This window comes from Staurois parvus, unplaced genomic scaffold (assembly GCF_062004578.1).
Source record: "Staurois parvus isolate SC_StPar_1 unplaced genomic scaffold, SC_StPar_1.0 ptg000217l, whole genome shotgun sequence".
Taxonomy (NCBI): domain Eukaryota; kingdom Metazoa; phylum Chordata; class Amphibia; order Anura; family Ranidae; genus Staurois; species Staurois parvus.
The window spans coordinates 4,748,667-4,763,314 of record NW_028318013.1 but is presented as its reverse complement, the minus strand read 5'-3'; the positions used below and the strand labels follow the sequence as shown (position 1 = coordinate 4,763,314).

Sequence of the window (14,648 nt, the reverse complement as noted above, 5' to 3'; positions counted from 1 at the left end):
CTGTTCATATTTTTTTTGCCAACTTAGACCTGACAATTCAACTATAATGTCTCTTCTGTACAGTAGTAATATCCATGCTTTAATATTTGATTTTGCCTGTAAATTACGCTGCAAAAGCAGCTAAAAATGTGTCTTTTGCAGAAGCCCGAGTATGTTTATATAATGTGTAGAAAGATAGCTTGTTTACAGAGTTTCCTTTTTGTTCTTGAAATCCATGTGAAATATAAAGCATTACTTAGGAATGACTTAGTGATGTAACGTGTTTTCAAAAAGAAAAATTTGTAAGGGACTCAGTTACTCTACTTGAGTGATGGTTATTTTTTTCTGATTCAGCAGTGATAGCTTATATATATATTTATATATGGCCTGAACAATATTGCTCAAGATGGTTCTTCTTCTAATTCTTTAATTTTCTTTTTCTGCAGGATGGATATTTTTCTCACCGTCCAAAAGAGAAAATGAGGACAGACAGCAATAATGAAAATTCTGTTCCAAAAGACTTTGAAAATATTGATAATAGTAACTTTGCTCCAAGGACTCAAAGGCATAAGCATCAGACAGATCTAGGGAAAAAAACTCTTAGCAAGCAGAAAGAACATTTAAAAAGGAAGCTAGCACTTGAAGAGAAAGTAAAGGAGAATTCATTGCTAGGTAAAAATTCCAATGAAGTATTACACTATGGAGGTAACCCTTCCAAGAACCTCAGCACTAACAGCCTCAAAGATGGATATAGAAGCTCTAAATTGCACCATACAAAGAAGACAGGAAGTAGCTCTCCAGAAATTAAGTATGAGCTACCGCCAAAATGTGAGATCACAGGTAAAGAAGCAATATCAGCACTGTCTCGGGCTAAGTCAAAACAGTGTCGGCAGGAGATTGCTGAAGTCTATTGTCAACACAAGCAAGGGAAAGTAATGCCGGAGAAAGTAACCAGACTTTGTCCTTTAGAAGGTAAGTTATAACATACTATATTGTTCTTGTATTATTGTTCCTACATGAAACTGGTCTCTCATTTAGGATTACATGATTTGCTTAGAAGGCTACAATAGAAAAATAACTATTCCCAATCTGTCAATTTTGTTTTGCATTCCACTTTTTTATATAGAGTATGAAAGCATTAACACTAGAAACTGGAGCTTTCAAGCAGCAAAAGACTACTGTTTTGCAACAGTCTGCCATGCTTCTGTTTGAAAATCCGTTTTTGTTGTATAGGGCCTAGCCCCAACCTCTGCAGATTTCAGTTTCTCTTAGCATTCTATCCTACAGACCTGCGCTTTGTAGTGACTCACGGTGTAACAGTAATACATTGCGCTTTGTTCGTGCCTTTCATTTATCATGGCTCCCCAACACACAACTAGAGTAGCAGTCAATACACCAGCACTGCAGCACACCACAACACACTTATGCTGTATTTAAAAAAAGAGGTACACTTTTTGGTCCATTGCTTTAAAGAGTTGTGTGCACAGGTTGTTTTACGTTTGTTTAATATTGAGTTTTGATTTGAATCCTATAGGATAACTGTACATTGTGTAAAATTTAGATGAACTCTTTCTTTGTCCACAAGTTTACCTGTATTTGATTCTCTGAGATATTAGATGTTCAGCCCCCTAGGAGCTGTAAAGCCACTGCTAGTTTTCAGGTCGGGTTCTTCCTTTTCCACATGTGCACATTCAAATCTCTGTTTACTCCAGTGGAGCGACTGTATATTTTGTGGATATGAACAGAGATTCTTCAATGCAAATATGGAATAAGAAGCACCAGGATAGTAGTGAAGGTCTTGGTGAAATGAGGGCAGGTAAGTACTAAAGTACTTGCCTTGTATGGACTTCTGATTTGTCTGGCTAAAAAAGCCTTATGTAAGCTCCATGTCATTCTGGTCAGGTTTACACTGGCCTAAGTAAGCCCTTCCCAGTTCCGAAATGACAACACTTAGGGCTCAGGCACCCAGCATTACTTCCTTTCAGCAAATGGAGAAAATAACACACTCCCCTATACCTGAAAGTACCAGGTAGTTCACTTTGCTATGGCAAACTAATGGGAAAGTGTGTGTTTGCGTGTGTGTGCATATGTTTGAGAAAGGGGGATGGGGACAAAAGGTTGAATAGGGAGTACCAGAGTAAACTATTTGTTGAACCTCAAATGGCAAAATACAGAAACTGGTTAAGGTTACGGAACTTTACAGTGCTTTATTAAATCAAGTATACAGTGAGTGTTGTGTATGTGCATGTTATTTTTTACCTCTAGGCATGTTGCTATTACTGTATTAAGATGTTACTGAGAAGACTAGGCAGAACGCAGCAACTGTGGATTTATCTGAACATAAATGGTAGCTTTCTTTCTAATCCTGTATTTTCACATTGGCTTAGTGTTACTAAACCCAGGACCCTGCATCTGGTCTCCCACAGTACACAGAACATGGAAATGCAATTATTCTAGTAAATATAAACTGCTAAATACATTTTCGCATCAGCAGTTAGAGCAGTCTTGTAACTTCTATCAGTGTCCAGCAGAACACTGGCTAAACCTTGTAGGAGTTTTCATTCTGCTCTGACTGTCCTATGAGGCTGAAGTCCCCTGACTCTCTGTCTGGACAGTGCTGATTGGAGCTGTGCTGATCACATGCACTTTCCCAAGACAAAAAAAAAAAACTTCTCTAGCAATACACACCAAACTGAGCATGTGCAGCTTGCCCGCAAGGCTCTATTCTATCAGCAGATGGATTGGGGACTGTGGAAGAAGGGAGAATCAGAGAAAACAGGATCAAACATCCTTTTTTACACAATTCAGAGGATTAACTCCTTAGGTTCCACAGTGAGTATAACAAGCATGCATTGCTGCATATACAGACTCATTTTATTGTTGTGGGTTTAGTAACACTTTAAGAAAAGTAAAATTATTGTTAAATTTAATATTTACGCAACAAAAATGTACTGTAATTTTATCATCTGAAAAGTTAAATCTGGGTCCAGAGCTTGACCTGCATGCTTTCTGATTTCTTCGCAATTAACCTTTCTCAAGAGAGCTGTTCCATAATAGAGGAATGCATAATTGTTTTACAATAATAGTGACATTGATTTCTCCCTGAAAACTTCCATAGGTCAGAACAGCAATACCACCAAAAAAGACTAGACATATTCTTCCCCCAGTGAATGTTTTGAGGAGTCACTGTGATTGGCAAATGTACACAAGCTTGTAAAACTAGTCTGATCTTGTGCAGTAGGCAGTTGACTAGTTAACTAAAGAAAACTTGACTATACAGTATTTATATCTGCAATATACCTAATAAACTATCTATAAAGATATACTATGATCCCAGTATAATTTTAGAAACACATTGCAGTTTTTGTTTTGGAACACTGATGTTTATAGCATTTCCATAATTCTAACATGCAAATTTGTCTTTATAGATCTAAATGTTGGTTTCTGTGTGTGATGTTTTTTATAGCAAAATATGTATGGGAAAAAAAGTTTGCTCCCATAATGCAGTCCAGGATTTCACTGTTTTGCTCTTGTATTAGCTATGCAATCAGCCAGCATGATTCACAAGGAAAAGATGGACATGGTTTGTGAAGATACTAATAAGCACGTTTTTAAGCTGCTCTCCCATTTAAAGGGTTACTTCACCTTTACCAAAAAACTTCCTATACACGTAAGGAGCACCTGCAGATAAAACAAAACTGCGCAGCTCTGACTAAAGTTGGATAACATCCTTGCTGTAGGTGTAGGCCTTTTATATATCTCCAAAGGCCTGACTGAAAAACTTCCAGAGATGGCATCATCCCATCCATGCTATGACGCTGCCAAGACACTTCCAGCTGATTCACCACCATGCATGCGCTCTCTTCCCAGTTGCAGTAGCTCTAAGCACAGCGATGCTGCGCCAGAGGAGATAGTGGACCACATATGTGGGTACTGGGTTTAGAGCGCACTACTCTGATTGTGGAGGTGAGCATTAATGTCCTAACAACAAGGCAGGGTGGGATGATGCCATCTCTGGGAGTTTTTCAGCCAGGCTTCAGGAGCCATGTAAATGGACTACACCTATAGCTAAGGCTTTATTTCATTTTGGTCAAAGCTTCACAGTTTGTGTTTATCTACAGGTGCCCCTTACCTGCATAGGCAGTTTTTTTTGCTAAAGGTGAATTAAGACTTTAAGAAAAGTAAGAAAAATCCCAGGTGTGGTAGTCCTGTTAGCATGTCTTTAATTTGTCTTTAAATTTGAAAAATATACTTTGAAATAAAGCATTGCTCTGTTTTATAGAGATATAAAACATAGGAACTACATTATGGGTAATGTAAAACTAAGCACTAAAATGTTGTACCCAGAAAAGAAAGAGCTTTAGTGACATTGCTGTTCTTATTTGGCAGTACCTTTGTAAAATTTTGACTGCATACTATATAGGTTAAATTTGTTTTAACTCTAGAGAATTTAATGTTCGGAAAACTTGTAGAAAAATGTGAATTGTCATACACTGAGCTGGATTTCTGCAAAACCAGCATGGACTGTAAACTTAGGCAATGGGGCTTCCAGAGTCAGTAATACATTATTGTGTATAATAAAATGGTCCAAACTGATGCCTTTGGGCCTGCATGTTGATTGGATTGAGCTGTAAGCATACATAAATGTATTCAGAATTTACACATACCACCTATGTGCTGGTCGAATTGGGACACATTTTGCTCTACTTTTCCAATAGTTAATTGTAGGTGTAAAAAAAAAATTGAAATAACCTGCTATTTGTGAGACTACAAGAAACCATCATCCCAAATAAACAAATAAATAAATAAATAAAAAGCACCATGCAAAACTAACAGCCTGTTTGCCTTTAGTAAATTAACCCCAATGCCTACTATAAATAGACAATTATTATTTGCAAACCCTGAGCGATGTAGATTCTTTGATCACTTCATAAGTGCCCTACCTGGGTGCAAAGCAGACAGAACAAAAATCACCTACTGGACGAAAACATAAAAGTGCATTAATAAATTATAAAATATATATATATATATATATATATATATATATATATATATATATACATACACACACAGGCGCATCACAATAAAGTAGCATATCATCAAAAAGTTAATTTATTTCAGTAATTCAATTCAAAAAGTGAAACTCGTATATTTCATAGATTCATTACACACAGAGAGATATATTTCAAGTATTTCTTTATTTTAATGTTGATGATTATGGCTTACAGCGAGTGAAAACAAGTATTCAGTACGTCGGAAAATTTGAATATTGTGAAAAAGTTAACAAGTTCAATATTGTAGACTCATGGGGGTTTATTTACTAAAGCTGGAGAGTCCAAAATCAGACTCCCTTCTGCATAGAAACCAATCAGCTTCTAACCTCAGCTTGTTCAATGAAGCTTTGGCAATGAAACCTGGAAGCTGATTGGTTTCTATGCAGAAGGGAGTCTGATTTTGGACTCTCCAGCTTTAGTAAATAAACCCCATGGTGTCACACTCTAATCAGTTAACTCAAAATACCTGCCAAGTACTGAGTTCATACTATACTGTACATGAACATACTTTTCAGTAAAAAAAATGTGTATTAAAAATCCTGAATACTGAATTTTGGGTTTTCATTAGCTGCAAGCCATAATCATAAACATTAAAATAAAGAAATGCTTGAAATATATCAGCACTCTGTGTGTAAGGAATCTATATAATAAATGAGGTTCACTTTTCGAACTGCATTACTGAAATAAATTAACTTTTGATGATTTTCTAATTTATTTAATTTTTATATTTTGAGATGCACCTGCATATGTATGTGTGTGTATGTGTGTATACATATATATATATATATATATATATATATATATATATATACACACACACAAATATATATATGGCCACAGGTACCGTATTTTTCGCTTCATGAGACGCACCTGACCATAAGACACACCTAGGTTTTAGAGGCGGAAAACAAGAAAAAAAATATTATGAACCAATGGACTGCAGACACAGTACAGGAAATGACCAGAGACTGCAGACATAGTAGAGGAGACGACCAGAGACTGCAGACAGTACAGGGGATGACCAGAGACTGCAGACATACTACAGGAGATGGCCAGAGACTGCGGACATAGTACAGGAGATGACCAGACACTGCGGACATAGTACAGGAGATGACCAGAGACTGCGGACATAGTACAGGAGATGACCCGAGACTGCGGACATAGTACAGGAGATGACCAGAGACTGCGGACGTACTACAGGAGATGACCAGAGACTGTGGAAACAGTACAGGAGATGACCAGAGACTGCGGACACAATACAGGAGATGACCAGAGACTGCGGACACAGTACAGGAGATGATCAGAGACTGCGGACACAGTACAGGGGATGACCAGAGACTGCAGACACAGTACAGAAGATGACCAGAGACTGCGGACATAGTACAGGAGATGACCAGAGACTGCAGACAGTATAGGAGATGACCAAGAGATTGCGGACAGTATAGGGGATGACCAGAGACTGTGGACAGTATAGGGGATGACCAAGAGACTGCGGACAGTATAGGGGATGACCAGAGACTGTGGACAGTATAGGGGATGACCAGAGACTGTGGACAGTATAGGGGATGACCAAAGACTGTGGACAGTATAGGGGATGACCAGAGACTGCGGACAGTATAGGGGATGACCAAGAGACTGTGGACAGTATAGGGGATTACCAAAGACTGTGGACAGTATAGGGGATGACCAGAGACTGCGGACAGTGCAGGGGATGACCAGAGAATGCGAACAGTACAGGGGATGACTAAGAGACTGCGGACAGTATAGGGGATGACCAGAGACTGCGGACAGTGCAGGGGTGACCAGATACTGCGGACAGTATAGGGAATGACCAGAGACTGCGGACTGTATAGGGGATGGCTAAGAGACTGCGGACTGTATAGGGGATGACCAGAGACTGCGGACAGTGCAGGGGACGACCAAAGACTGAAGACAGTACAGAGGATGACTAAGACTGCGTACCTTTGGGCAGGGAGGGGGAGTGGGTACCTGAATTTGACAGGTACCTGCTCCCACTTCTGCGGAGTTGTCCTGCCTTTAGTGTGGGCACCCGGCTGACAGTCGGGTACCCAGTGCGCATGCGCGAGAATCGCTGTGCTTTGTGATTGGTCTGGGGTCTTCTGGGACCTGTCATGTGTCCCAGAAGACACCTTACCATTCACAAAGCGCAGCACTTCTCGCACATGCGCATTGCTCACACTAAAGATGCTGGCACGGGAAGACTGTGCAGCGCTAGACCGAGGAACAGGTAAGGTCCTGCTGCACAGAAGAGACGAGCGGCCGGCCCGGTATTCTCACACGGTGGTGGCGGTGGGAATACCGGACCGGCCACTCCATAAGACGCAGTGACATTTTCTCCCCTTTTTTGGGGGAAAAAATACGTTTTATTGGAGCGAAAAATACGGTATATAAGATCAAGCACCCAGGCACGCAGACTGAATTCAAGCATGGTACTGTGATAGGTTGCCAAATGTGCAATAAGTCCATCTGTGAAATTTTTTTGCTACTAAATATTCCTAGGTCAACTGTTAGTGGTATTATAACATAGTGGAAAGAACTGGGAACAACGGCAACTCAGCCACAAAGTTGTAGGCCACGTAAAGTGACAGAGTAGGGTCAACACATGCTGAAACGCACAGTGTGCAGAAGTCGCCAGCTGTCTGCAGAGTCAATAGCTAAAGAACACCAAACATTGTGTGGCCTTCAGATTAGCACAACAACAGCACGTAGAGAGCTTCATGGAATGGGTTTCCATGGGAGCAGCTGCATCCAAGCCTTACATTACCAAGTGCAATGCAAAGCATTGGATGCAGTGGTGTAAAGCACACCACCACTGGACTCTTGAGCAGTGGAGACGTGTTCTCTAGAGTGACACATTACGATTCTCTGTCTACCAATCTGATGGATGTGTCTGGGTTTAGCGGTTGCCAGGAGAACGGTACTTGCCTGACTGCATTGTGCCAAGTGTAAAGATTGGTGGAGGGGGATTATGGTGTGAGGTTGTTTTTCAGGGGTTGGGCTTGGCCCCTTCGTTCCAGTGAAGAGAACACTTAAGGTGTCAGCATACCAAGACATTCTGGACAATTTCATGCTCCCAACTTTATGGGAACAGTTTGGGGATGGCCCCTTCCTGTTCCAACATGACTGCTCACCAGTGCACAAAGCAGGGTCCATAAAGACATGGATGAGCAAGTTTGGTGTGGAGGAACTTGACTGGCCTGCAATGAGTCCTGAACTCAACCTGATAGAACACCTTTGAGATGAATTAGAGCAGAGACTGCAAGCCAAGCCTTCTCGTCCGACATCAGTGCCTGACTCCACAAATGCGCTTCTGAAAGAATGGTCAAACATTTCCATAGACACACTCCTAAACTCTGTGGACAACCTTCCCAGAAGAGTTGAAGCTGTTATAGCTGCAGAGGGAGGGCCAACTCAACATTGAACCCTACAGACTAAGATTGGGATGCCCTTAAAATTCATGTGCATGTAAAGTTAGGCGTCCCAATACTTTTGGCAATATAATGTGTGTGTGTGTATATATATATATATATATATATATATATATATATATAGGGCTTAAAATTTAGAGTCTAGACCTACTAGCCAGGCACAAACCTTACTCTCCACCAGTTGCCCCACCCAACCTTGCCCAGGTCCGCTCCCTTTAACCCCGCCCCAGGTCCGCCCCCCCAATCCCACCCCCCAGTCCTGCCCCTAACCATGCCCCCCTAAAGCTTATGAAATTACATTTTTCTTTAGAATAAAGAGTCCAAAATATAAAAAACTGCAATTATGACAAAGCTTTATTATGTCAATTTAAACATAACAACAATAGCTGAATAGCAATAGGGTGCAATCAAAATATCAAGTTTTACAGCTTTAAACCTGTAGTGAACATTTTGTATTTTTTTTGTTTATCTCCTGCATCTTAAAAAAGAGACTTTAGTAACTAGTAACTCGATTTGATGCACTAATGATCAGAAAATTAAGGTAACGTTCTTAAAAATGAGGAATTTTCATCAAAATTTTACTAGTGTATGGCCAGATTGGGTCTCCTGTGGCTTATTAAGGGAGCAAAAAATCCTGAGTCTCCCCCTCCCCCACAATCTCAGCAAGTTACAGTGAACAACTGATACAACCAATTGCCATGGAGGCCGGTCCATTAACTCAATTTCCGACCAATTCGGTAGTTCTGAGCTGGGCCCGATGGGTTCCGAATAATACACTTTTATAACTAAATATGAAAACAAAAGAATAGAGGGAAATTTCCAGGGTGTTCTATGTATGTGTACAATAATGGACGGCACCAGTCATGTCTGAGACATGGCATTCTGAAGAAAGACGGAGCTGGGAAGCAGCCTGACCGCCACTGATTGTGATACGAGCAGCAAGAGGATAAAAATGAGGATCCTTTAGAATCCATAGGACTCAGGTCTGAACTCCTGGGGTGCTGTCACCCCTGAGCACAGGTCACCCCCGGGATCCCACCCTCCGTGTACTGTGAGCACCCCATACTGAGCCCAGGAATGGTAACTTTCATCTCAACGACCTGAAATCCTACTGTGTGACCAATCGGGATGTCCCGGCCACCTACTGCGCATGCGCGGGATCCTGGGGTCACGCATGCGCAGTAGGGACCCGAGAAAATCCCGATCCAACTGCGCATGCACGGGATAGCAGGTGCAGCTGCTCTCTCCGCTCGCCACACATGAATTTCTCCTTGTATTTGGCGAGCATGCAAGCGGCTTTTTCAAGCCCTGTATATATATATATATATATATATATATATATATATATATACTGTGTATATATACACTATAAAAGTATTGGGACACCCCTCCAAAGCATTGGATTCAGGTGTTCCAATCACTAGGAACAACAGCAACTTAGCCACAAAAAATGACAGAGCAGAGTTAGCACATGCTGAAGCGCACAGTCACAAACATTGCCAACTGTCTGCAGAGTCAATAGCTAAAGATCTCCAAGCTTTGTGCAGCCTTCAGATTAACACAACAATAGTGTGTAGAGAGCTTCATGGAATCGGTTTCCATGGCTGAGCATCTGCATCCAAGCCTTACATCACCGAGTGCAATGCAAACCGTTGGATGCAGTGGTGTAAAGGATGCCGCCACTGTACTTGGTTTTCAAAACTTTTTACAAATAACTATGTGAAAAGTGTGGCATGCATTTGTATTCAGCCCCCTTTACTCTGATACCCCTAACTAAAATCTAGTGGAACCAATTGCCTTCAAAAATCACCTAATTGGTAAATAGACTCCACCTGTGTAGTTTAATCTCAGTATAAATACAGCTGTTCTTTGAAGCCTTCATTGGTTTGTTAGAGAGCATTAGTGAACAAACATCATCATGAAGGCCAAAGAACACACCAGACAGGTCATGAATAAAGTTGTGAAGAAGTTTAAAGCAGGGTTAAGTTAAAAAAAAATATCCCAAGCTTTGAACATCTCACAGAGCACTGATCAATCCACCATTTGAAAATGGAAAGAATATGGCACAAGTGCAAACCTACCAAGACATGGTTGTCCACCTAAACTGACAGGCTGGGCAAGGAGAGAATTAAGCAAAGAAGCAGCCAAGAGGCCCATGAAGGAGCTGCAGAGATCCACAGCTGAGGTGAGAGAATCTGCCCACAGGACAACTATTAGTCGTGCACTCCACAAATCCGACCTTTATGGAAGAGTGGCAAAAAGAAAACCATTGTTGAAAGAAAGCTATAAGAAGTCCCATTTGCAGTTTTCGAGAAGCTATGTGGGGGACACAGAAAACATGTGGAAGAAGGTGCTCTGGTCAGATGAAACTAAAATTAAACTTTTTTGCCTAAAAGCAAAATGCTATGTGTGGCGGAAAACTAACACTGCACATCACCCTGAACACACCATCCCTACTGTGAAACGTGGTGGCAGCATCATGTTGTGGGGATGATTTTCTTCAGCAGGGACAGGGAAGCTGGTCAGAGTTGATGGGAAGATGAATGGAGCCAAATAGAGGGCAATCCTAGATGAAACCTGTTAGAGTCTGCAAAAGACTTGACACTGGGAGGAGGTTCACATTCCAGAAGGACAATGACCCTAAACATACAGCCAGAGATACAATGGAATGGTTTAGAGTAAAGCATATTCATGTGTTAGAATGACCTGTCAAAGTCCAGACATAAATCCAATTGAGAATCTGTGGCAAGACTTGAAAATGACTGTTCACAAATGCTCTACATCCACTCTCTAGATGTGCTAAGCTTGTAGAGACATCCCCAAAAAGACTTGCAGCTGTAAATGCAGCGAAAGGTGGTTCCACAAAGAATTGACTCGTGGGGCTGAATACAAATGCTTGCCACACTTTTTCACATATTTATTTGTCAAAAATTTTGAAAACCATTTATCATTTTCCACTTACACTGACAGCATGCAGGAGTCTTGCATGGCACCAGAGAACTGCTGATCGCTGATGCAATGCTTTGCAGGCTCCTAAAAAAAAATAGCAAATGCACATTTTTTATATGCAAAAAAAATTGCATTTTTTTCTTTTAAAGGTCAACTTGTCCTTTACCTGGTAGGTCCAAGTGCAAAGAGATACAGAATGGAACAATATTTATAACACGGAATGTGGAAACAGAGCGGAAAGTTATCAATTTGCCATCCTTTGAGGTTTAAAAAAGCTTGGAGGAATCTTCTTGTAAAAGGACATAATTTTTGTCTTATGATGAAGAGGGATTACTTAGACACTGTAAAGGACATTTATTTATTTGCATTGAGACATAGACTGAAAGCTCCCTACTTAACATAGTAGAAAATCCTATAGGGATGCATTGGAGGATTGGTCTCAGATGACAAGATATGAATATATGGTCCTTCAGGACCTTGTCTAATTATGTGAAGAGGAACACGTTGAGACACTGGATGAAGAATTGATTCAGATTGCTCTGAGTCTATGTAATGAAAATGAAAAAGGAAAATGAATCAGTGCATCAAGAACAATATGTAACTTAATTGGATCAGTTTAATCTTAAAGTGAAGTCTAGGACATTCCCTTCCTTATCTTCTATTGCCAGCATACAATGCTTTGTTGGGGCTGTTACAAAAGATCTAACGCAGATGAATTTTCAAGGAGCTTGAGAATATAATTTGATTGGGACAGAATGTTATGCACTGCAAGAACTGGAGACAAATACAGAAATTATAATAAAACCATTGGATAAGGGTGGGAATATAGTTATGCAGGTCAGATAAAAAATATTTAAGAATGTATCAGAAGATCCGTAGGAATAAAAAGTGGTACACTAAGATATCAACAAAAGGTTTGGAGGAATTCCAGAGAAAACCTTTTAATGGTATTAGTCTGGCTTTTGATAAAGGTGGTAAGGAATTTCTCTGGGAGACTATCTCAGGTAAAGGATCCCAGATTGAAAAAGTTAGTGCATATATTCATGGAATCCTTCAATTGTTTGTGTTGTCTTTACCATTGTATGTTAGGGACACTACTCGTCTTTTGACTCTTTTGGATAATTTTGTACTCTCTTCACGTACTTTATTGGTTACATTGGATATAGAGGCAATATATTCATCAATTTCTCATTGGCTGGCTTTGAAGGTTATAGAAAACAACATAGAGACCAAACCATTAGAGAAACAGAATCATATCAATTTTTGGTGAACCTGCTGGGATTTCTTTTGGAACACAATAGGTTCAAGTTTGAAAAAGCATGAAGCACACACAGGCTAAGCACAGGGGACAGGAATTGGTCCCAGCTTATGCCAGGAACATAAGAACATCAGCTGTTTGGGGACAAAGTTTTATCAGTGGATCTCTTTAACATGATATTCTGTTGACTTTGACACCCAATGAGTCATGTGCATTTTCTTTGCACCTGTGGTGCCTTTTTATAAAGGTAAAACCATTAGAATGGTTAGAAAATGGTTGAATGATCATATGTATGGTATAAACACTCATTATTGAAAGTCCCCAGTGGCAATACACTTTACATTTGAGCATAAGTGTCATTTGGAATTTTTGAAAATGTGGGTCATAGAGAAGCTTATGCTTAATTCAGGTAAAGGTGATAGGCAAGTGTTACAGAGAGAAAGTAAGGGGATCTTGGAACTGGAAACAACATACTCACTTTACGGAGTGAGGATATAGCAAAACAAAGGTAAGACTAAAGATAATACCTAGTACTAGTTCTACAACAGTGTTTGTTGGAATCCCAACAAATATGTATCCCCTTATAATTGATTGGCCATATAAGCCTTTATGTGTAGGTTGTCTTGACTATAAATAGTGTTACTCATTATGGATTAACCTGAGGAATATTGTAAGATCTTTTAAACCAGATTGTGGCTTATCTGTATGACAGCAGAGCCCATGGGGATAGGTGGGTGGAGACACCTCAACACTATTTTTTCTCTATCCCCACAACAATAGTAATGTCTGCTGATTGCTTAATCCAGTGTTTCTCAATTCCAGTCCTCATGGACCCCCAACAGGTCATGTTTTCAGGATTTCCATTATTTTGCACAGGTGATTTGATCAGTTTCACTGCCTTAGTAATTACCACAGCTGTTTCATCTGAGGGAAATCCTGAAAACATGACCTGTTGGGGGTCCATGAGGACTGGAGTTGAGAAACACTGGCTTAATCTATGTAGTGTGATAGGCTATGACAGTAGGGCAAGGAGTGTGGCAGGAAAGCACACTTGGGGAAGCATTTTTTTGGACAAAAAAAAAATCTTGTGTTGGTCTGAAATACATTGAATTTCAATTAGTTGCTATAGGTTGTTGCATTTTCCATTAACTGCTTTGCACTTCGCAGTGTTTATTAAAAAAGGATGCAAATATTTTGATTATCACAGAGGGCAATGCTTGGGAAGAAATGTACCTTAGTTTTCCAAAAGTTTACTTGAAGCTTGATCTCAAGCTGTGCAGGGCCTCACTGTCCTGCAGTGCTTTCATGCAAGATGTTATAATGAGATTAAATGTAAACATGGTTGTTATGTGAATCACTAAGCAGCATTAATAAACAGAGTAAATATTCATCCATTCCCCATGGTAGATGTTCAAGCTGTTAATTCTGGTGATGATTTGCATACTGTTAATTTTTGAGTGAGGTTGTAATAAAAAGAGGAGGAGGGGAATTATTAATAGTTTTAACATACTTTATGTTTTCATAGCTGCCAGGGGAGAAATCGTCCTCGTTGAAAGTGAACATTTTAGTCATATTAGTTGTTTTGTATTCTCCACTTCATTTTATATTTGTATTCGTTTTCCTTGTTCTACTTCTTGATATTACTATGTTTACATTTGTTTCCTACTTCTTTGCATTGATGTGGCTAGGGGCTAAATCCTTATCCATCGTGTTTAATGGCTGGGTTGCCATCCTTTGACCCACGGAAATGCAGTGCAATGCAGCAAAAGGTGGTATGGCATATTTAAAGTGAGTGTGGCTTAATGGATGTGCTTTAATCATAATTAGCAAGGTGAACATGATAAAACAGTCAGCTTTTATTGAACGCTATGACAGACACATTTTCAATATGGTGGCCTATAACTACTCTTGCAAAACTGCAAATTCGTATTGTAAGATTTGTCTTGTTTATAACAACAC

The 14,648-nt window shown here is 40.0% G+C and overlaps 1 protein-coding gene across 1 annotated transcript in view; it reads left to right on the top strand.

Moving 5' to 3' along the window:
* The window catches only part of XYLT1 (xylosyltransferase 1), a 468,857-nt gene that overhangs the window by 227,341 nt on the left and 226,868 nt on the right, over positions 1 to 14,648 (top strand). Inside the window, exon 2 of the mRNA XM_089679075.1 lies at positions 426 to 951. Within this exon, the coding sequence (XP_089535201.1) occupies positions 426 to 951 (526 nt within the window). The remainder of the gene's footprint in view (positions 1 to 425; positions 952 to 14,648) is intronic.